At 44.0% G+C, this 23,307-nt stretch overlaps 2 protein-coding genes across 9 annotated transcripts in view; one reads left to right on the top strand and one right to left on the bottom strand.

The window, feature by feature from the left end:
• Positions 1-14,870, top strand: part of LOC105496622 (RPGR interacting protein 1) — a 38,079-nt gene extending 23,209 nt beyond the window's left edge. For all 8 annotated transcript variants that reach the window (XM_071100486.1, XM_071100483.1, XM_071100485.1 and 5 more), the window contains 4 exons: positions 2,620-2,812; positions 5,289-5,373; positions 8,963-9,093; positions 14,675-14,870. In XM_071100486.1, the coding sequence (XP_070956587.1) occupies positions 2,620-2,812; positions 5,289-5,373; positions 8,963-9,093; positions 14,675-14,787 (522 nt within the window). In that variant the 3' untranslated portion in view covers positions 14,788-14,870. The remainder of the gene's footprint in view (positions 1-2,619; positions 2,813-5,288; positions 5,374-8,962; positions 9,094-14,674) is intronic.
• Positions 14,871-15,058: 188 nt separating this feature from the next.
• LOC105496623 (SPT16 homolog, facilitates chromatin remodeling subunit) overlaps positions 15,059-23,307 on the bottom strand; it is a 35,359-nt gene continuing 27,110 nt past the window's right edge. The window contains exons 20-26 of the mRNA XM_071100492.1: positions 22,857-22,969; positions 22,465-22,540; positions 21,410-21,579; positions 18,000-18,129; positions 17,279-17,408; positions 17,068-17,145; positions 15,059-16,390 (exon numbers count right to left, since the gene is read on the bottom strand). Of these exons, the coding sequence (XP_070956593.1) occupies positions 16,245-16,390; positions 17,068-17,145; positions 17,279-17,408; positions 18,000-18,129; positions 21,410-21,579; positions 22,465-22,540; positions 22,857-22,969 (843 nt within the window). The 3' untranslated portion in view covers positions 15,059-16,244. The remainder of the gene's footprint in view (positions 16,391-17,067; positions 17,146-17,278; positions 17,409-17,999; positions 18,130-21,409; positions 21,580-22,464; positions 22,541-22,856; positions 22,970-23,307) is intronic.

Below are 23,307 nucleotides of genomic sequence, written 5' to 3'. Positions count from 1 at the left end.
CGCTGTTGCCCAGTCTGGAGTGCAGTGGCACTGCAACCTCCGCCTCCTAGGTTCAAGCGATTCTCATATGTCAGCCTCCTGAGTAGCTAGGACTACAGGCATGAGCCACCATGCCTGGCTGATTTTTGTATTTTTAGTGGAGATGGGGTTTCACCATGTTGGCCAGGCTGGTTTCGAACTCCTGACCTCAGGTGATTTTTCCGCCTCAGCTTCCTAAAGTGCTGGTATTACAGGTGTGAGCTACTGCGCCCCGCTAAATATCTTCATTTTAAAGAAGCACCCCAGATGATTCTGATGCAGAATCATTGAGAGATCTTGCCTGCTGAATTTCTCAGGGGCAGCTACAGGAGCTCCACCAGCTTTCTAAAAGAAGAAAAGACGGGGTAAGAGCAGGTCTTTGGAGAAATAAGGGCATTGGCTAGCGAAGAGAAGCATACAGGAGGTCACTCATAGATGCCGGGGTGAGAGCTACGGCTGGTAGGGAACCATCCTGGATTGATTCATTACTGGTGTCACGATGCTGACTTGCCTGCCACACTGTGGAAGGAGGAGACTTCTGTTGGCCTTGGTGTACTTCTGGAAACCTCCTCCTGGTATCCCTGATGCCAACATGCACACAGGGAAAATCAAAAGAGAGAACAGGGTGATGGCAGCGACTCTGAAGTGGGATTGAAAATATTGGAGTTCCTGTGGGAGGGCAGGGAGGTCTGGTGGCCTCCTCAGTGGCATGCACTTGGGTGGGCTTGGGAAGCCCTGGGCAGCTCTTTGCTATAGTGGCTGAAGCAGCTAGTGAATCTCCAGTATCAGTCAGGAGGTCTTTTAGGTCCTAACCTCAGGAAAATACTAGATTGGTTTTCTTTTTTTTTTTGTCTTTTTTTTGAGACGGTGTCTTGCCCTGTCGCCCAGGCTGGAGTGCAGTGGCCCAATCTCGGCTCACTACAAGCTCTGCCTCCTGGTTTCACGCCATTCTCCTGCCTCAGCCTCCCGAGTAGCTGGGACTACAGGCGCCCGCCACCACGCCCGGCTAATTTTTTGTATTTTTAGTACAGGCAGGGTTTCACTGTGTTAGTAACGATGGTCTTAATCTTCTGACCTGGTGATCTGCCCGCCTCGGCCTCCCAAAGTGCTGGAATTACAGGCATGAGCCACCGCGCCCGGCCTAGATTGGTTTTCATTAAGAAAGTTGTGGCCAGTTGCAGTGGCTCATGCCTCTAATCTCAGCCACTTTGGGAGGCCGAGGTGGACAGATTGCTTGAGCCCAGGAGTTCTAGACCATCTTGGGCAACATAGCAAGACCATATCTCTATTTTTTTTTTTTTTTTTTTTTTTGAGACGGAGTCTCGCTGTTGCCCAGGCTGGAGTGCAGTGAACGGATCTCAGCTTACTGCAAGCTCCGCCTCCCGGGTTCACGCCATTCTCCTGCCTCAGTCTCCCGAGTACCTGGGACTACAGGCGCCTGCCACCTCGCCTGGCTAGTTTTTCGTATTTTTTAGTAGAGACGGGGTTTCACCGTGTTAGCTCAGGATGGTCTCGATCTCCTGACCTCGCGATCTGCCCGTCTCGGCCTCCCAAAGTGCTGGGATTACAGACTTCAGCCACTGCGCCCGGCCGACCGTATCTTTATTAAAAAAATGAAAATAGGCCGGGCGCGGTGGCTCAAGCCTGTAATCCCAGCACTTTGGGAGGCCGAGACGGGCGGATCACTAGGTCAGGAGATTGAGACCATCCTGGCTAACACGGCGAAACCCCGTCTCTACTAAAAACACAAAAAATTAGCCGGGCGAGGTGGCGGCGCCTGTGGTCCCAGCTACTCGGGAGGCTGAGGCAGGAGAATGGCGGGAACCCGGGAGGCGGAGCTTGCAGTGAGCTGAGATCTGGCCACTGCACTCCAGCCTGGGCGACAGAGCGAGACTCCGTCTCAAAAAAAAAAAAAAAAAAATGAAAATAATTGTCCCCATGTGGTGGTGTACCTGTGGTCCTAGCTGCTTGGGTGACTAAGGTGGGAAGACTGCTTGAGCTCGGGATGTCAAAGCTGCAGTGAGCCGTGATCACACCACTGCCCTCCAGCCTGGGCAACAAAGCAAAACTCTATCTAAAAAAAAAAAAAAAAGAAGAAGAAGAAGAAGAAAAAAAAAAAAGTTGAAAAATAGCTATCTGTTTAGAAATGTATTATTTGTATATAATCATTGGGTACAAGTGCAATGTTGCTGCATTGATATATTCCACTGTGGTGAAGCCTGGAGCAATGCACATTGTTCCTACCAGACAACCTCCCATTATCCACCCTCCCCACCCCTCCAAATCAGACATTTTACAAATTCTTTCTATATGTGGAGATGACTGAGAAAGACTGGCCTGCAGAAATGATCCACTGGACTGTGAGAGAGAAGAACTGGGTTCTCTTTATAAATTTCCTATCGATTAGCTATGGCAATTAAGTCAAGTTGTCTTTTGATGCCAGTTTTACCTATAAAAGGATTCTCAGGGAATAATATAGTAGATAGATTATGCCTATGGTTGATTTCTAGAGAGTACTGTACTGTGTTAATTGGATGGAGTATAAGCACTTGGAGCCTCACTAACCTTTAGGAACTAAATAAACTAAATTTTCCTTATCAGGATTCAGAGAAGATGTGCATTGAAATTGTCTCCCTGGCCTTCTACCCAGAGGCAGAAGTAATGTCTGATGAGAACATAAAACAGGTGTACGTGGAGTACAAATTCTACGACCTACCCTTGTCGGAGACAGAGACTCCAGTATCCCTAAGGAAGCCTAGGGCAGGAGAAGAAGTCTACTTTCACTTTAGCAAGGGTGAGGCATCCTGTGTGGTTACTGGGGTGAGGAGGTCTGATGAACATTGAGACTGAGGGTCAGAATTACTCTGGATTTTTGTGGGGTGAATCCAACCATTTCATTTTATTATTTTATTTTTCAAAGTACTGTGTGCATATGGTTTAAAAACATCAAATGGGGCTAAACATTTTACATTTAGCAGTCCTTTGTTCCACCTCTTCACAAATCACTTCCCCTGTTTCCACCCTTCCTCAATCCACCGCTTTCCATATTTCAGTTATATTTATTTTTACTTTTTGAGATGGAGTCTCTCTCTGTTGCCCAGGCTAGAATACAGTGATGTGATCTTGGCTCACTGCCATCTCTGACTCCCAGGTTCAAGCGATTCACGTGCCTCAGTCTCCCAAGTAGCTGGGATTACAGGTGCACACCACTGTGCCTGGCTAGTTTTTTGTATTTTTAGTAGAGGCAGGGTTTCACCATTTTGACCAGGCTGGTCTCTAAACTCCTGACCTCAAGTGATCTGCCTGCCTTGGACTCCCGAAGTGCTGGGATTATAGGCATGAGCCACCAAGCCCATCCTATCTCAGCCATTTCTTCTGTTATTTACCTCCATCATATTTCTGAGTATTGATTTTTGTTCTCCCTCTTTTCCTTTTTTTTTTTTTTTTTTTGAGATGGAGTCTGAACATGTTGCTCAGGCTGGTTTCAAACTCCTGGACTCAAATGATCCTCCTGCCTCAGCCTCCTGAGTAGCTGGAATTACAGGCATGAGCCACCATACCTGGCTTCTGAGTAACATTTCTTTTTTTTTTTTTTTTTTTTGAGACGGAGTCTCGCTCTGTCGCCCAGGATGGAGTGCAGTGGCGAGATCTCGGCTCACTGCAAGCTCCGCTTCTCGGGTTCACGCCATTCTCTTGCCTCAGCCTCCTGAGTGGCTGGGACTACAGGCACCCGCCACCGTGCCCGGCTAATTTTTTGTATTTTTAGTAGAGACCGGGTTTCACCGTGGTCTCGATCTCCTGACCTTGTGATCCGCCCGCCTCGGCCTCCCAAAGTGCTGGGATTACAGGTGAGAGCCACCGCGCCCGGCTCTGAATAACATTTCTATTGCAATTTCCTGATTCACTGGCTTTAGACTTCCTATCTTGGACCTTAAAAGTTAGCTCTTTTGCACTACACTCATGTCCCTTCCTTCCCATATAATTGTATCATAATTTTCATTTAAATCAATTTAAATTGGTTCTGTTATTACGGATATGTAAATATTAAGTCTTGTAGAACCAAGTAGTATGCAATGATTGTATTTCTTTTCACGTATTTTTTGAGGCAATTTTTCATTTGCCTGATTTTCATTATACATATTGTAATTATTTTCCTGTCCTCCAACAGCTTTCCCAAATTTTTTTTCTTTTTTTTTTTTTTTTTTTTGAGACAGAGTCTCACTCTGTCACCCAGGCTGGAGTGCAGTGGCCGGATCTCAGCTCACTGCAAGCTCCGCCTCCCGGGTTTACGCCATTCTCCTGCCTCAGCCTCCCGAGTAGCTGGGACTACAGGCGCCCGCCACCTCGCCCGGCTAGTTTTTAGTATTTTTTAGTAGAGACGGGGTTTCACCGTGTTAGCCAGGATGGTCTCGATCTCCTGACCTCATGATCCGCCTGTCTCGGCCTCCCAAAGTGCTGGGATTACAGGCTTGAGCCATCGCGCCCGGCCCCAAATTTTCAAATAAACCTGTCCCATTATGTACTCATCCATTTTTTCCCTGAAGACCTCTCTCTATCCTCTTGTTCTGCTCTAGCCCACTGTTCCGTTATCACTGCTGCTCATGGAGAATATGATCAAATTCTCTCCTATACCAGATTTACTATCTCCTGGTCATCCTCTGATTTATTTTCTTATTTTAATGGATCATATTTTCAGTAGTTTTTAAAGAAAGAGCATATCATAAGTGAAAATTTGAGAAAGTCATGCATGAAATCTTTTTTTTTCCTACCCTCATATTTGATTCAAGTGTGGAAATCTTTTTCATTCAGAATTTCAAAGGAGCCTGGGTGCAGTGGCTCATGCCTGTAATCCCAGCACTTTGGGAAGCCAAGGCAGGCAGATTACTTGAGGTCAGGAGTTGGAGACCAGCCTAGCCAACATGATGAAACCCTGTCTGTACTGAAAATACAAAAATTAGCTGGGCGTGGTGGGGTGCACCTGTAATCCCAACTACTCGGGAGGCTGAGGCAAGAGAATCGCTTGAACTTGGGAGGTGGAGACTGCAGTGAACCGAGATCACGCCACTGCACTCCAGCCTGACACAGTAAGAATCTGTCACACACACACACACACAAATGATTTTCAAAGCAGTTGGTCCATGTTATTCTAGATCCAGGCAAGGAGTCTAATCTTTTCATGAAAACTACCATGAATATCACTTATGAAAGTCTTGAGGCTCACACTGCAATAGTATATGATTCTTTGCTTTTTTCTCTGACCCTTAATATAGTAATAGACCTGGACCCACAGGAGCAGCAAGACCGAAGGCAGTTTCTGTTTGACGTGCTGACTGGACAAGATCCTGATCAAGGACAGTAAGCATCTGCTTTCCACTTTGAAACAAAGGAGATATTGAGACAGAAATTCAAAAGTTTGAGTTTGATTTTGTGCTGATGCTGAATATTTTAATGACTTTTTTGAGTTAATTTACTCTTAATGAATTTCCTATGTACTTGAGTATACTTTATGTTTGTGACCACCTAATCAAGTATGTAATCTTATAGGTTATTTATTTATTTATTTTTGAGACAGGGTCTCACTCTGTCATCCAGGCTAGAGTGCAGTGGCGCGATCTTAGCTCACTGCAACCTCCGCCTCCTCAGACTCAAGGGATTCTTGTGCTTCTGCCTCCCAAGTAGCTAGGGTTATAGGCATGTGCCACCATGACCGGCTAATTTTTTGTGTTTGTATAGAGATAGGGTTTTGCCATGTTGCCCGTGGTCTGGTCTCAAACTCCTGAGTTAAAGTGATCTGACCTCCTTGACCTCCCAGAGTGCTGGGATTACAGGCGTGAGCCACTGTGCCCAGCCCATAATCTTATGTTCATTTCTCACCCATGCCAGCCTGATGGGCCCTTTTTTTGTAGCACAGTTTACCTGAATACTGACAATGCCCAAATGGAATGAGCAAAAAGTGTTGACATTCTTTTTCTTTTTTTTTTTTTCTTGAGATGGAGTCTCGCTCTGTTGCCCAGGCTGGAGTGCAATGGTGCAATCTTGGCTCACTGCAACCTCCGCCTCCTGGGTTCAAGTGATTCTCCTGCCTCAGCCTTCCAAGTAGCTGGGATTACAGTTGTGTGCCACCATGCCTGGCTAATTTTTGTTCTTTTAGTAGAGACAGGGTTTTGCCACATTGGCCAGGCTGGTCTTGAACTCCCAACCTCAGGTGATCCTTCTGCCTCAGCCTCCCAAAGTGTTGGGATTACAGGTGTGAGCGACCACGCCTGGCCAACAGGAATTTTTGGATATTGACATAACTAAGTAAATTTTAGATCTCCTTTCAAGTTTTAGGAAAGCCGGTTGTCCTTATTATTCCAATAATCTGAAGAAGGCCTCCTTTTAGAGTTTCCAGATAAAATGTGGGACATACTTATCCTAAAAAAAATTATTTGGTCGGGTGCGGTGGCTCACATCCCAGCACTTTGGGAGGCCAAGGCGGGCGGATCACTTGAGGCCAGGAGTTCGAGACCAGCCTGGCCAACATGGTGAAACCCTGTCTCTACTGAAAAAACAAAAAAAATCAGCTGGGCTTGGTGGCACATGCTGGTAATTCTAGCTACTCAGGAGGCTGAGGCATAAGAATCATTTGAATCTGGGAGGCAGAGGTTGCAGTGAGCTAAGATCGTGCCACTGCACTCCAACCTGGGTGACAAAGCAAGACTCTGCCTCTAAAAAAAAAAGTTATGGCTGGGCGCGGTGGCTCAAGCCTGTAATCCCAGCACTTTGGGAGGCCCAGGCGGGCGGATCACGAGGTCAGGAGATCGAGACCATCCTGGCTAACATGGTGAAACCCCGTCTCTACTAAAAAATACAAAAAACTTGCTGGGCGAGGTGGCGGGCGCCTGTAGTTCCAGCTACTCGGGAGGCTGAGGCAGGAGAATGGCGTAAACCCGGCAGGCAGAGCTTGCAGTGAGCCGAGATCTGGCCACTGCACTCCAGCCTGGGTGACAGAGCGAGACTCCGTCTCAAAAAAAAAAAAAGTTATTTGTTGTTTAGCTGAAATTCAAATTTAAATAGGCATATGGTTTTTGTTTTTGAAATCTGGCATACATACCGCCTCTGCATGTGTGTGCATAAGAAATAATGTGGAGCTGGTATTTTACCTTATTTTTAAATATTTTGTTTGTTTGTTTTAGAGAGAGGATCTCACCATGTTGCCCAGGCTGGTCTTTCAGCTCCGGGGCTGAAGCAGTCCTGCTGCCCTGCCTCCCAAAGTGCTGGGATCACAGGCGCGAGCCACTGTGCCCGACCCAGTGTTTTAAGCACTTTTTGAAAGGCCCAATACATTTGTTTAATCTACTTTTACTTTGTCTTTGGTTGGTCACAGAAAGAACTGAAAAAGGAGCCAGATGAAATAACAGTGAATCTGAGTTCAGTATCACTGTGGGCCTAAACAGATATAAGCTTACAGAGAACTTTTGGAAATGGAAAGTGATTTGATCCTTTCCTTTCTGTGCTAATGTTAAATTTAGCTTTTGCTTTTTTTTGATCCCAGCATTTCCAGAACTCTCTCTTCCTTTATTCCCTGACAGTGATAATCATTTTCTACTCAATTTTAGATTCGATTGGTATTACCTGCGGCTTTCTTTTTGCCAGTATGGTCTAGCAGACAGAACAGGTTTTGTAATCCCACCAACCTTGTTTTTATTCCAGACTCTTAGACTTACTAGCTCTTTGATCTTTTTGACATTACTTAATTTGCAGGCTCTTGTGAGAATAAAATTGAGATAATATAGTTTACATAAAGCACTTGGTATTGTGCCTGGCACATCAGAATGCTAGTTATCAACCCTTTCCTATGAAAATTGGGATGAGGGAGTCAGCATTATCCCTTTGCATTGTTGAAGTTCTCAATAATGGCATAGAAACATAGTTACAAATGAATATTGCCTAATGGGCTGAGAATGGATCCCTTTAAAGTAATTCCTTTGTTTCAGTTTAATCATATTTAGCTGTGCTTTTTAAGAGCTTGAGTTTTTAGTCCTATTCCTGGCACTCTGTATTAGCTACTGATATTTGCTTTCAAAAATTAATAAAAATGTGAAAAGTCAAGAATAGGCAAATCCAGAGGGATAGAAAGTAGATTAGTGATTCCCAGGAGCTAGGGAAGGAGAATGGGGAGTGACTGCTTAATCAGTACAGGGTTTCTTTTCCTTTTACATTTTTCTTTTAAAGATGGGTCTCGCTCTGTCACCCAGGTGGAAGTGCAGTGGCATGATCACAGCTCACTGCATCCTCAACCTCCTGGGCTCAAGTGATCTTCTCACCTCAGCCTTCCAAGTAGCTGGGACTATAGGTGTGTGCCACCATGCCCGGCTAATTTTTATTTTTATTTTCTTGTAGAGACAGGGTGTCCCTATGTTACCCAGGCTGGTCTTGAACTCATGGGCACATCCCATGATGTTCCCTCTTCTAAAAGGACTGTTACTGCTTAACTTATACCAATTCCTGACTTTTGCTTATTGTCATTTTGTAAAATGGAGGCAAGGGAAAAGTGATTCAGAGAAGACGTTGTATTGTTTATGATTACTTCTATCCTTATTTTATTTTTGTTTTTTTGTTTTGTTTTTTGAGACGGAGTCTCGCTCTGTCGCCCAGGCTGGAGTGCAGTGGCGCGATCTCGGCTCACTGCAAGCTCCGCCTCCTGGGTTTACGCCATTCTCCTGCCTCAGCCTCCTGAGTAGCTGGGACTACAGGCGCCCGCCACCGCGCCCGGCTAATTTTTTGTATTTTTAGTAGAGACGGGGTTTCACCGTGGTCTCGATCTCCTGACCTTGTGATCCGCCCGCCTCGGCCTCCCAAAGTGCTGGGATTACAGGCGTGAGCCACCGCGCCCGGCCCCTTATTTTATTTTTGAAGCATTAAGAGTATCAACAGTGCTGAATTAAATGCAATTTCTTTTTAGTTTAAAGTTTACAGTGGTAAGTGATCCTCTGGATGAAGAAAAGAAAGAATGTGAAGAAGTAGGATATGCGTATCTTAAACTGTGGCAGATCCTGGAGTCAGGAAGAGATATTCTAGAGCAAGAGCTAGACAGTGAGTAATTTTTTTTTTCAGGTCTAATTATTTCTAAGGAAATCATCCTAATAGTGAATATATTTTATCTTCAATACATAATTATCACTATGAAGTTGATGAGACACAAACTGGATTGAAATCTTATCGCTACAACTGTATTTATTTCTGGATCCAGCATTAAAGTAGTCAGTTGTGTATTTTAACCCCCGTATACCAGATTACAACTAGAATTGATTTTGAATCTACAGTGTTTGAAAAGGGGATTTTTAAAAATATATTTTCTTTTTTTTTTTTTTTTTTTTTTTTGAGACGGAGTCTCGCTCTGTCGCCCAGGCTGGAGTGCAGTGGCGCGATCTTGGCTCACTGCAAGCTCCGCCTCCCGGGTTCACGCCATTCTCCTGCCTCAGCCTCCCGAGTAGCTGGGACTACAGGCGCCCACAACCGCGCCCGGCTAATTTTTTGTATTTTTAGTAGAGACGGGGTTTCACCGTGGTCTCGATCTCCTGACCTTGTGATCCGCCCGCCTCGGCCTCCCAAAGTGCTGGGATTACAGGCGTGAGCCACCGCGCCCGGCCTAAAAAGATATTTTCATTTCAAATTTATACATCAGAATTTTGGACCTCTCTTGAGCATGTTTGTATAGGCAGCTGATACCCATTCTTTGTGTTATCATGTGTCCAGTCTTTTTTTTTTTTTTTTTCCCGAGATGGAGCTTCACTCTTGCCCAGGCTGGAGTGCAATGGTGTGATCTCAGCTCACTGCAACCTCCGCCTCCCAGGTTCAAGCCATTCTCCTGCCTCAGCTTCCTGTGTAGCTGGGATTACAGGTGTGTGCCACCATGCCTGGCTAATTTTTGTATTTTTACTAGAGACCGTGTTTCACCATGTTGGCCAGACTGGTCTCGAACTCCTGGCCTCAAGTGATCTGCCTGCCTTGGCCTCCCAAAGTACTGGGATTGCAGGCGTGAGCCACTGCACCTGGCCCATCTTGTCTCTTTTTTTTTTTTTTTTTGAGACGGAGTCTTGCCCTGTCGCCCAGGCTGGAGTGCCATGGCGCAATCTTGGCTCACTGCAAGCTCCGCCTCCTGGGTTCACGCCATTCTCCTGCCTCAGCCTCCCAAGTAGCTGGGACTACAGGCGCCCACCACCACGCCCGGCTAATTTTTTGTATTTTCGGTAGAGATGGGGTTTCACCATGTTAGCCAGGACAGTCTCGATCTCCTGACCTTGTGATCTGCCCACCTCAGCGTCCCAAAGTGCTGGGATTACAGGCGTGAGCCACCATGCACGGCCCCATCTTGTCTCTTAAAAAGACATCAACTCTCTCTTTCCTTACATTCACTGGTCATTAAGTCTTATCCATTCTACTTGTGAATTGACTATGCTCTCCTTACTGTAATCTTTCTTTCTTTCTTTTTTTTTTTTAGACAGAGTCTCATTCTGTTGCCCAGGCTGGAGTGCAGTGGTGCGATCTTGGCTCACTGCAACCTCCACCTCCTAAGTTAAAGTGATTCTCCTGCCTCAACCTCCCAAGTAGCTGGGACTACAGGCACCTGCCACCAGGCCAGCTAATTTTTGTATTTTTAGTAGAGATGGGGTTTCACCATGTTGCCCAGGCTGGTCTCGAACTCTTGAACTCAAGCAATCCACCCTCCTTGGCCTCCCAAAGTGTTGGCATTACGGGCATAAACCACTGCGCCCGACCCCCTTACTATAATTACTATACTTTCTTTCTTTCTTTTTTTTTTTTTTGAGATGGAGTCTTGCTCTTGTTGCCCAGGCTGGAGTGCAATGGACCGATCTCAGCTCACCACAACCTCTGCCTCCTGGGTTCAAGCGATTCTCCTGCCTCAGCCTCCCTAGTAACTGGGATTACAGGCATGCGCCACCACGCCTGGCTAATTTTGTATTTTTAGTAGAGACAGGGTTTCTTCATGTTTGTCAGGCTGGTCTTGAACTCCCAACCTCAGGCGATTTGCCTCCCTCAGCTTCCCAAAGTGCTGGGGTTACGGGCATGAGCCACTGCGCCAGGCCATATAATTTCTTTTTTTTTTTTTTTTTTTTTTTTTTTTGAGACAGAGTCTCGCTCTGCCGCCCAGGCTGGAGTGCAGTGGCGTGATATTGGCTCACTGCAAGCTCCGCCTCCCGGGTTCACGCCATTCTCCTGCCTCAGCCTCCCGAGTAGCTGGGACTACAGGCGCCCGCCACCTCGCCCGGCTAGTTTTTTTGTATTTTTTAGTAGAGACGGGGTTTCACTGTGTCAGCCAGGATGGTCTCGATCTCCTGACCTCGTGATCCGCCCGTCTCGGCCTCCCAAAGTGCTGGGATTACAGGCTTGAGCCACCGCGCCCGGCCAGGCCATATAATTTCTAAACTGGTCTTCCTGCCACTGGTTTGTTCCACCCCATTTCCATCTACTATAGTAAATGTTTCTACATAATAAATTTGATCACTGCCTTCTTCTTAAATCCTTTTACAGTTTGCTATAGATCAGCATGTTTTAAAAACATTTGTATTTGAATTCCTTTAGTTGGGACTGCGCTGTCCAGTCTTCACTGCTCCCATTACCTTACATACCTGGGATGTCACCTATCTTATCTGCTAGGACCTTTAGACACTTAAGATTATCCACTAGACCAATGTTTTTCAAACTTTCAGTCACACCCCATTAGTGGATGTGAAATTGAATTAGTAAATCACAACAGAAATTTGAAAAATGCAAACCAAAACTGTGGGAAAGAAAACAGAAATTAAAGGCCGGGTGCAGTGGCTCATGCCTGTAATCCCAGTACTTTGGGAGGCTGAGACAGGTGGATCACCTGAGGTCAGGAGTTCGAGACCAGCCTGGCCAATATGGTGAAAACCCATCTCTACTAAAAATACAACGCCTATAATCCCAGCTACTTGGGAGGCTGAGGCAGGAGAATCGCTTGAACCTGGGAGGCGGAGGTTGCAGTGAGCTGAGATCATCACCGTACTCCAACCTGAGTGACAGAACAAGACTCTGTCCCCAAAAAAGAAAAGAAAACAGGAATTAAGAGTACATTGCACATATTGTTTTGTGAAACTTGTTTTATGTAATGTTTAATGAATCATGATATAAAATTATTCTTCTGCGATCATTATAAACATTTTTAGAGGAATACTCCTTCTCAGACCCTAAGGGTTATGAAGTTCAAATGTTAGATAAGATTCTTCATTATATTTCTCTAATATCTTTCCAGCTGTGATCCTGATCAAGTTATTTAACCTTTTTCCTCACCTATAAAATGGGAATAACAGCAATCTCTATCTCATAGAGTTGTGAAGATTAAGGAAGCACTTAAATAAAGGATTAAGATTAAGAAAGGGGCTTAGGGTAGTGCCTGGCATAAGGCAAGTAACGTATCTTTGTGGGCTATTTTCCGACTTACTCCTATCCCCATTCCTAAAGATGCTATGTTCTTCCTGACCTCCACGCCATTTTTATGTGCTTAGGGAAAATCCACTTAAGACTTTTCTAGTGACCTCAGAATCCTAAAAGTCAGTGAATGCTTCTCTGTTTTTTTTTTAATAATTAGTAGAGAAACTTAGTCATTTCCTCATTATGGCCTCCCTTTCATTCAGGCTTTAAACATGTTGGTCTGCTTTTAAAAGCAAAACTCTTGCTTTTTATGCCTATAGCTACCTTCTCCCCTATCACTTCAAAAGTCAGCTTCTTGAAATGCTTGATCAGTCCGCAATAGTCTGTAGTTTTGAAAACTGTTTTTTAATTTTTTTGAGACGGAATTTCACTCTTGTTGCCTAAGCTGGAGTGCAATGGCACGATCTCTGCTCACGGCAATCTCTGCCTCCCAGGTTCAAGCAATTCTCCTGCCTCAGTCTCCCAAGTAGCTGGGATTACAGGCATGCGCCACTATACCTGGCTAATTTTGTTTTGAGACAGACTTTTGCTCTGTTGCCCAGGCTGGAGTGCAATGGAACGATCTCAGCTCACTGCAAACTCCGCTTCCTGGGTTCAAGTGATTCTCCTGCCTCAGCCTCCCAAGTAGCTGGAATTACAGGCATGCACCACCACGCCTAGCTAATTTTGTATTTTTAGTAGAGACGGGGTTTCTCCATGTTGGTCAGGCTGGTCTTGAACTCCTGACCTCAGGTGATCCACCTGCTTCAGCCTCCCAAAGTGCTGGGATTACAGGTGTGAGCCACTGTGCCCAACCCTGTCTGTATTTTTCTACTTGCCGCATCTCCATTCCACTTTACTCCATGTTTTTACCAGTTTTCCTAATTGACAAATCCAACTGGTTTTATTACTCATCCTGACTTTTTTCTTTTTTTGAGAGTCTCACTGTCGCCCAGGCTGGGGTGCAGTGGTGCAATCTCGGCTCACTGCAATCTCCGCCTCCTGGGCTCAAGCAATTCTCCTGCCTCAGCCTCCCGAGTAGCTGGGATTACAGGCACATGCCACCACACCCAGCTAATTTTTGCATTTTTTAGTAGAAATGGGGTTTTCCCATGTTGTCCAGGCTGCTCTTGAACTCCTGACCTCAGGTGATCTCCCTGCCTCAGTCTCCCGAAGGGCTGGGATTACAGGTGTGAGCCACCGCGCCCAGTCGAACATTTTGACTGCTTAACATTCTCTAGGTGTTCTGTTTCCTTTGGAGGTTTCTTTCTTGTCTATTCTTAAAATTTTGGATTGTCTGTTGAATCCTTGGTCTTTTTTTCTCCACATATGCCCTCTTCCTGATTACATGAACTCCCGAAGTTTTAGTCTAGAAATCATCTCAAATCTAGGTTTCTAGACCAGATTCTAAATACAATCTAGACTTAGAGCAGACTCATAGATATCACCACTTGTATCTTGTATGTCACCTTGGTACCTCAAACTCCCTTGATTACAACTTTGTACCTTGTGTTCCCTCTTACCCACCATCTTGTTACACAATTTAGAATGGCCATCCTTGATTCCAAGCCATTCCTCATTCTAATTACAAAAATTGTTCACACTTCTTAACATTTTGAATCTGTCCCCACCTCTCCACTCCATTATACTTCAGACCTTCATTCATTACTCCCCTCTTCCCGAATTACTGCAATATCCTAACTACTCTCTCCGGTTTAACTTGCGTCCTCCTTGAGTGCATTATCCAAATAAGAGTTATGTTCTAAGATCCCACATAAGAACAATCACTTACATCTTCAGTCGAAACCACATACCTTGTAAGACAAACAAGGCTGTTTATAACGTGGCCTATGCAGGCTCATTCCTGCCACTCCTTGCAGTTTGCCAAACTCGTATTATTCTCGTCTTGATACATTAAGCATCTTTTACTTTCTAAAGACTTAGCTCACGAATTATCTCCAGAAATCCTTTTCCAGTGTGTCCATTCTGGTGCAGGTGCCTCTTTATGTGTTCCCAAAGCAACTTGTGCTTTCATTTATTATATAGCACCTACATACTGTATCGCAATGACCTCGTTTTCCTTTCTCCTTCACTAGACTGAGTCCTCTCATGAAATGGGCTAGTAAATTCATTCAGTGTCCCCAGTACTTAACCCGACAAATACCAGGTATCAAAGTGTTTTAACTGAGTGATGCTGTTTTTTTCCCTTTCCCAACAGTTGTTAGCCCTGAAGATCTGGCTACCCCAATAGGAAGGCTGAAGGTTTCCCTTCAAGCAGCTGCTGTCCTCCATGCTATTTACAAGGAGATGACTGAAGATTTGTTTTCATGAAGGAACAAGTGCTATTCCAATCTAAAAGTCTCTGAGGGAACCACAGTAAAAAGTCTTATAAAGTTAACTTGCTATAACATGAATTTGGTTTACTGTGATGTCTAGTGTCTCTCAATCTAATGATGAAAGTTTAGAATGATGAAAGTTTCATTGTAACACTAGCTAGATAAAAGCATTTTTCTCCAGTGCCTTAGCACTTTACCAGGCAGGAAGCAGGTGTGCTTTCAGGAACTGAAAAACGGTCACAGGTGAATTTACAAAAACAAACAACAACAAAAAAACCCACAGTTTATTCATCTTTTAGTTCTTCCAAAATTGAAAATATCAAGTCCTACTGCTAAGGAGAAAAAACAAACAAACATAAAATCCGTGACCCCTCCCCCCTTCTCTTAAAGTCACAGAGCACGGAAGGAACTGCAGTGGGACAGGTGGGTGCAGAGAACCAGAAGGGGAGGATGGCAAGATAAACTCCCCAAATACTTGAAAAGCTGTTCAACAGAAACTGTGATAAATACAGGACAATGCAAGACAAAGTTAAAATAAGGAGCAGCAGTGCTGAGAGGCTGTGTTGTAGATATGGCCTCCCTTCCTCTTCTCTTTTCTTGTCAGGGTATTCTAGGCCCAAGGCATGACTTGTCCCTTCCAGATCTAAATGTTGACTCCTTTGAGCCTTCCTCTAGATTTCACTAGAAGCAGTACATGAGGCACAACCTGATATATCTTCCTTGGATATATCAGAGAAAAAAAAGACAGTGGCAATTTTGCCTTCTATCATTGTACCATGTGTGCATTCGTATGGAGAAAATAACCGAGCCAGGGAGTATCACTGCTTCTTATGTCTTCCAAGGCAGCAGATACACCTCAGAATCTGCATGAGGCAAGAAAGCAGGAAAACTCAGACGAAGGCACCAGCCCCATCTGCCTCACTAGCTCAAGTTGTATGATTTATCACAACCATCAGGAAATTTCCAAGAACCTGGAGTATTGCAAAGATAAAACTTAAAAGAGATGTGAGGAAGGTCATGGCAGTAGGGTAGGTTGGAGGATTGAATGTGCTGGTCAAGAACCATGATACGGGTAATTAAAGGTCACCTTGTACCACTGTCTTGGAAATACAGCTTTGAGAAACCAAATAGTAAGATGTCAGAAGCCATCGATGTCCTGGCAGAAGGTGACAGGAAGAGAGAAGAATGAAACAATATTTATTAACAGCGGGAGCCTCCTCCTGTCTTCAAGAACACCTCCTCCCTTGCCATCTGAATGGGGCCATTGGCACGTGTCCTGGTGGGCCTGGAATTCCCCGAGTAGATTGGTCCACACAAATGGCCCCCTAAACCCATAAACACAAATGGCAAAACTTCAAATGAAAACAAAAGGAAAAATACAGTTTCTATGTCATGTAAAATTTTCAGGGGTTGGCTGGAGGAAGAATGGAGCTCAGGGCCAAAGTTCAGAAGTTACTTCCTCTTTTTCTTGGGGGGTGCAGAGCTGTGTCTGGAACCACGGTTAGAGCCACGGCCTGAACTGTGCACAGATGCCTTCCTCTTCCGGCTCATACTTCGACTCTGTTCTTCTTCTTCCTCGTAACGACTTTCTCGGTCCGCTAAATAGAAGAGGCATTATTAGTTAGAGATAGGTAGGCTTTAGGTACCTAGTATTACTGGAGAGCATGAGATAGCACAGAGAATACACTTTGGAATCAGACCCAAGTTTTAATATTGGACAAGTACTTTCTGAACCTTGGTTTATTTACAAAAGGGAGAATTATTTAAGGGTTAAATAAGGTAACCTACGAAAAGTACCTATTCCCAATGATTGGAACACAGCAGTTAATATTTATTTCCTTTTAAGCTTTAAACGTTTGTTTGGGGTTTGGCTTCAGAGTAACTAGATTAGCATTATAAAGACATGCCTAATCTGGAAGAAGTCTAGCAAAATTAAAGTATTATAGGATTTAGGTTTGGAAACTGAATAGGCTAATTCTTGAGTATTACATGAATATGTGGCTATCACTGCTATAGGAAAGATGGGGGCTTGCGCAGATGAAAACAGCATCCAGTTAGGCAGAGCACTGCCCACTGGAGAGTATGGACACATTCCACCCCTCATTTTCTCCTTCAGTCAATGAAGTTGTATCTGTGGCTCCAAATCAGTTTTATAGTGTTCTTTTGTTACTTTCATTACACCATCAATACTAACACCTCAAGATACTGAAATGTGTTAGAAATTTGTGCATAAACACATGAATAAATAGAATAAAAACAACAAATTTTTAAAAACCTTTTCGGGCTTCTTCCTCCAGTTCATCCCAATCCTTTCCACTCTCTTCTTCACTACCCAATGACTCCTTAGAATAGTCTGGAAGAAAAGTAAGCATTAGTCATCATGCAGGAACAGAATGGAATGACAGAGTTCTTAGTCTAAAAAAAGTAGCTTTCAGAAACGACATTAGATGAGGAAGCCAGGACCAACTTTTCTCTATAAGACTAACCTGACTCTTCTGCTTCTGATGAATAATCTTCATCACTGTCCTCCTCTTCCTCTTCATAGTCATCTTCTGAAGGATTAAAAGTCTCATCTTCAATTTCAGACTCTGAATCCCCTTCTTCAGCGTCACTCCCCTGGTGAGTTAGAGCATCATACTGATTTTTTTTTGACATTTACCTTATCAATGAATGAATTCAGCCCACATAGTATACCAGTATTTACATGAAGAAAACAAAAGCAAAAAAATCTGAGTGATTAAAAGATAAAATGACTTGTTTAAAATCAGTAGTCAGGTGCAATTGTTATTTTACTATTACTATGTATTATTACATTTCTGAAAAATTCACATTAGCCTTCCTCACCCAGGGAAATTAACAACAGAAAGACTTTCTGTATTAATGTATCACACAAACATTAAGTGGACAATTTTTAAAAAAATAGGTTTTGCAAAATGCCCTGGAGGATTTTTTCCCCAAATGCTAAGAAATTCATTTGAGGAAAAGTTTTTGTAGTTTCCAAGAAATCTTGTCAGGAGTTAGTTACCACTGTCCAATTAACTTATCATTTACCTGTAAAACAAATTTGAAGAAACAATAACATCAAGTGGTGTTCAGAGCTTCTCCCAGATGGCCTAGTTCCTTATGTGCTACTTATATGCCATTCTAACTGAACAAATGATAGTGGGCAACACTATGTACCAGGAAAGAAACCCCACACTCACGCACCTCACCCTCAGGCTCCAGGAAGGACCAGCCACCTTGTTCGAAGAAGCCCTCAGGGTCATCAACAATGGTCTTCATGATTTTAGTCCAGTTGAGGGACTGTACTCCTTCTGTGTACTTCAGGTCACAGGAACTAAGAGAAATGACAAAGTAAAATCAATCTTCTGTATTTTCTGGGAGCAGATATTCTTTTTTTTTTTTTTTGAGACACAGTCATGCTCTGTCTCCCAGGCTGGAGTGCAGTGGTGCAATCTTGGCTCACTGCAACCTCTGCCTCCCGGGTTCAAGTGATTCTCCTGCCTCAGCCTCCCGAATACCTGGGATTACAGGCGTGTGCCACCATGCCTGGCTCATTTTTGTATTTTTAGTAGAGACGGGGTTTTGCCATGTTGGTCAGGCTCGTCTAGAACTCCTGACTTCAGGTGAATCACCTGCCTCAGCCTCCCAAAGTGCTGGGATTACAGGTGTGAGCCACCGCGCCCGGCCTGGGAGCAGATATTCTTTGCACTATGCCACTAGAGCATGTCCCAATGGCTGCTATTTGATCTCCTAGAGCACTAGCCCTCACAACAGACCAGCATTCCAACTGAAACAAGCTTTCTCCTTCACCTGAGTCTGAGCTCATCCTCTCCCATTTTCTTTCTTTAATACCAATTTCCCTATTCTTCACTTAGTCTTCTATTCACCCATCCTTTTCTGTCACTGATTCCATTCTTATTTCCAAGTAGTCATAACCACTTCTGCGATTCTGTTTTTCACTACTATAGTTAAGAAACAGGGACAATTTTCAGCCACGTGTGGTGGCTCATGCCTGTAATCCCAGCACTTTGGGAGGCCAAGGCAGGCGGATCATGAGGTCAGGAGATCGAGACTATCCTGGCTAACATGGTGAAACCCCATCTCTACTAAAAATACAAAAAATTAGCTGGGCATGGTGGCACGCGCCTGTAGTCCCAGCTACTTGGGAGGCTGAAGCAGGAGAATTGCCTGAACCTGGGAGATGGAGGTTGCAGTGAGCCGAGATCACGCCACTGCACTCCAGCTTGGGAAACAGAGCCAGACTCCATCTCAAAAATAGTAATAATAATAAAAATAAAAAAGAAACAGGGACGATTTTCAATGGCCCTAGCCTTTCTTCTTCAACCTTCCAGTGCTTTCTTTTTTTTTTTTTTTTTTTTTTGAGACGGAGTCTCGCTCTGTCCCCCAGGCTGGAGTGCAGTGGCCGGATCTCAGCTCACTGCAAGCTCCGCCTCCCGGGTTCACGCCATTCTCCTTCCTCAGCCTCCCGAGTAGCTGGGACTACAGGCGCCCGCCACGGCGCCCGGCTAGTTTTTTGTATTTTTTAGTAGAGACGGGGTTTCACCGTTTTAGCCAGGATGGTCTCGATCTCCTGACCTCATGATCCGCCCGTCTCGGCCTCCCAAAGTGCTGGGATTATAGGCTTGAGCCACCGCACCCGGCCCCAGTGCTTTCTTATGTGTTGTTTTTTTGATGCAAGATTGGTATGAAGGTAGGAATAAATTTTTTTTCCCCAGTACCTAAAGTGCCCTGTATTTAGACAATGCTCAAATGACTTTCTCTTACTCATTTCTGTTGAGGAGAGCTGAATCAGTTAAGAGTAGGTAAGAAGAAAAAAACCAAAGAAATGACAGTAGTAAGGATAACAACCAACCATAAAATCTGCCTGAGAACCACTGGCATAAATCCACTTTAGACAATATACACAGAAACTTCTGCTTCCAGCCATGATGGAGTAACACCCACTAGATTTACCTTCCCACCTTAAACAACTACAAAACAAAATACGAAACAACAGTTTTCAGACATCGGATAAAAAGCAGCACAAGACCATAATCCCTGAAAGGAGGAAACAAGGGTTAATTGAACATTTGCCCTAGTTTTCTGTCTAGAGGCGATTCCTAGTCTGCCATGCAGGGAGAGAGAACCCAACCAGAACCTGATGGTCTCCAGGAACTGAGACAAAGTAGGATTTGGGAAGGTTGAGACAGCTAGAATTTGTGGAGAAGAGTACAGGAAGAAAGAATTTCCCAGAGAGAAAGCTCCAGAGATCTGCAGAGGGGTCCCCCTCAAGTCTTTGGTGGAGGGATGATCTACACATTCATGAGAAAACTGGAACTGCATAAAGCAGTATTGGATGGCAGTAGGCCAGACAATTCCCAGTCTCACACAGAACTAGAAGTAAATCCTGTTCCAGTGGATTTATTTCCATCACCTTTCCACCAGCTTCAGCAGAGACCTCACAATCCACAGGGCATCAGGCAGACTCTGAAGAGTATTGCCTCGTAGTAAGGCCAATTACTCAGAAGTTTTTGAGTGAAACTTTTGAAGGCTGTTCTAAATCCACACCAACAGACATTTGAGAACAAGCCTTGAAAGATCAAACAGAATCCCCGGGCCGGACGCAGTGGCTCACGCCTGTAATCCCAGCACTTTGGGAGGCGAGGGTGGATCACGAGGTCAGGAGATTGAGATCATCCTGGCTAACACAGTAAAACCCCATCTCTATTAAAAATACAAAAAATTAGCCAGGCATGGTGGCAGGCGCCTGTAGTCCCAGCTACTCAGGAGGCTGAGGCAGGAGAATGGCGTGAACCCGGGAGGTAGAGTGTGTAGTGAACCAAGATCGTGCCACTGTGCTCCAGCCTGGGCGACAGAGCGAGACTCCGACTCAAAAAAAAAAAAAAAAAAAAAAACCCCCAAAAAACAAACAAAAAAGAAAGATCAAACAGAATCTAACTAACTTGACTGCATCCCAGAATAACCTCGTCTCTAGTAAAAAAATGAGCTGGGTGTGGTAGCACATACCTGCAGTCCCAGCTATTTGGGATGCTGACGTAGGAAGGTTACCTGAATCCAAGAGTTTGAGGTTGCAGTGAGCTGGGGTTGTACCATTACACTTGAGCCTGGGCAACAGAGTTAAGACCCTGTCTCAAATCACAACCACCACCACCACAAAATATGTAGAAAATATAAAGATGATGGGTGAAAGCAGCAGAAAAGCATACTTAAAAAGCTATTGTAAATATGCTCTACATTGACTGGGTGCAATGGCTTGTGCCTGTAACCCCAGTACATTGGGAGACCGAAGTGGGAGGATTGCTTGAGCCCAGGAGTTTGAGACCAGCCTGGGCAACACTGAAAAAAAAAAAAAAAAGATCTTAGATTTTGATTTTCTTTGTGTTAAGTATGCATAAACTATTGTTGGGAATTCAAGAGAAAGTGAACAGCTCCGTTATCTAATAGATCTCAAGTTTTCAAGTCCTGGTCTGTAACAACCAAAAGGCAGTCTCACCTTAAGTACATCAGTAGATTTTATGCACAACACACCACATTTAAATTCTATAATACAGGGTTCATGGGATAAATAGGAGACTGATGGCAGATTTACTTACTTCAACCATTCCTTGATGGGGTCAAGAGAGGCTACAGGAATGGCATTGATCATGGTCACTTTCTTGCTGTAGTCCTTGTAGACAATTACCATATCAAAGTTCTTCAGGTGAAACTGGACCCGCTCAAAGTGAATCAGCTCTACTTCATCCAATGTCACCACAAAAGGTGGCTGTCAGGGAGAAACTGAAACATTAGCATATAAATATTTTCCCCAAAGCAATAATATTTCAAGTAACTTTCACGATCTAAATCACTATATAAAAGATAAGTAAGCTGTTTTGGGGTTTTATTGAAAGACTGAAGCAGTACAACATACTGAAGTCACAGAAATACGATCTGCAAGATCAAAAATCATCCCTCAAGGAGAATAAACTCAAGGAAACTATGTGAAAAACTATTTAAATAGACATTATCCTAAAAAAAGAAAGGAAAAAAAAAAAAAAAAAGAGGTTCTTGCTTTGTTGCCCAGACTGGTCTTGAGTTCCTGGCCTCAAGTGTTCCTCCCACCTTGGCCTCTCAAAGTGCTGGGATTACAGGGGTGAGCCATCATGTCTGCCCTAAAGAGACTTTAAATAAAAGTATCATTTGTTCAATGAGTTTTAAGTCTAAGTAAATATCAAAAGTGAGGCCGGGCGCGGTGGCTCAAGCCTGTAATCCCAGCACTTTGGGAGGCCGAGGCGGGCGGATCACAAGGTCAGGAGATCGAGACCACAGTGAAACCCCGTCTCTACTAAAAATACAAAAAATTAGCCGGGCGCGGTGGCAGGCGCCTGTAGTCCTAGCTACTCAGGAGGCTGAGGCAGGAGAATGGCGTGAACCCAGGAGGCGGAGCTTGCAGTGAGCCGAGATCGCGCCACTGCACTCCAGCCTGGGCAACAGCGTGAGACTCCGTCTCAAAAAAAAAAAAAAAAAAAAAAAAAAAAAAAAAAAAAACCAAAAACAAACAAAAAAAAAAAAACAAAAGTGAAAATCACAATAATTAGGATAAAGAACACCTATCCTCCTTTATTTTCTCTAACAATGTTTTTACTAAAAGAGGGTAAGAAACACTCACCCATTCCGTAGCATTTACCAGCGCACTACTAGTGGGTTGAAGGAGGCAGGTACTCCTATAGGGAGCTCCATTAAATCTGGAAGAGAGAAACTTTTGAGATTGAGCTCATCACAAGAGAGACTGCTGCTGCCACAACAGACAAACTTCTTCCCTCTCCCGATTCCAAACAGCTCCAGCATACTCACTGGAGACTCATCTCCAGAGGAAGCCTCTTAGAGTTAGCCACTCACCTAAACCCTTAAACATTTTCAAGAAGAAATGGATGTCTCAAAGATTATTAGTCATAGGAAAAAAGGATATGACATGTTAAATGATTATTAAAGGAAGAACAATTTGTTGTACCGAAAGGCAGACCAGTGAAACTTCAGACCAAAAAGAATATGAGATGTTACCCCAAGTCCCTAAAAGGCACTTCAAATTCCAGTTCCTCCTTAGTTAGAGCCTCTACTTTCTCAATGAAATTTTTAAAGGCTGTTTTCAGTTTGTGCCTCATTTCTCGTTCCATCTGTAGAAAAAAAAAAAAAAAAAATCAAATATAGCCATCACATTTGTTAATAGTACCTCCCCTCAAAAAGTCTGAAGTGCTTTTGTGCTTAAAAAAAAAATTTCAGCTTTTAAGTTCAGGAGTACATGTGCAGGATGGGCAGGTTTGTTACACAGGTAAACATGTGCCATGGTGGTTTGCTGCACAGATCATCCCTGAAGTGCTTCTGTAATCCTTCATTCTCAACTATGAAACTAACATGTACATATACCTTATTTAAGGCCACCATACCATTAACTGTCAAGCTGAGTCTGCAACCTAAGCCTAAACTATTGTAATACACCATCTCAGCAGATACT

The sequence above is a fragment of the Macaca nemestrina genome, chromosome 7, assembly GCF_043159975.1.
Source record: "Macaca nemestrina isolate mMacNem1 chromosome 7, mMacNem.hap1, whole genome shotgun sequence".
In the NCBI taxonomy this organism is placed as follows: Eukaryota; Metazoa; Chordata; class Mammalia; order Primates; family Cercopithecidae; genus Macaca; species Macaca nemestrina.
The sequence above is the reverse complement of the archived record's forward strand: the minus strand, read 5'-3'. Positions and strand labels throughout refer to the sequence as shown.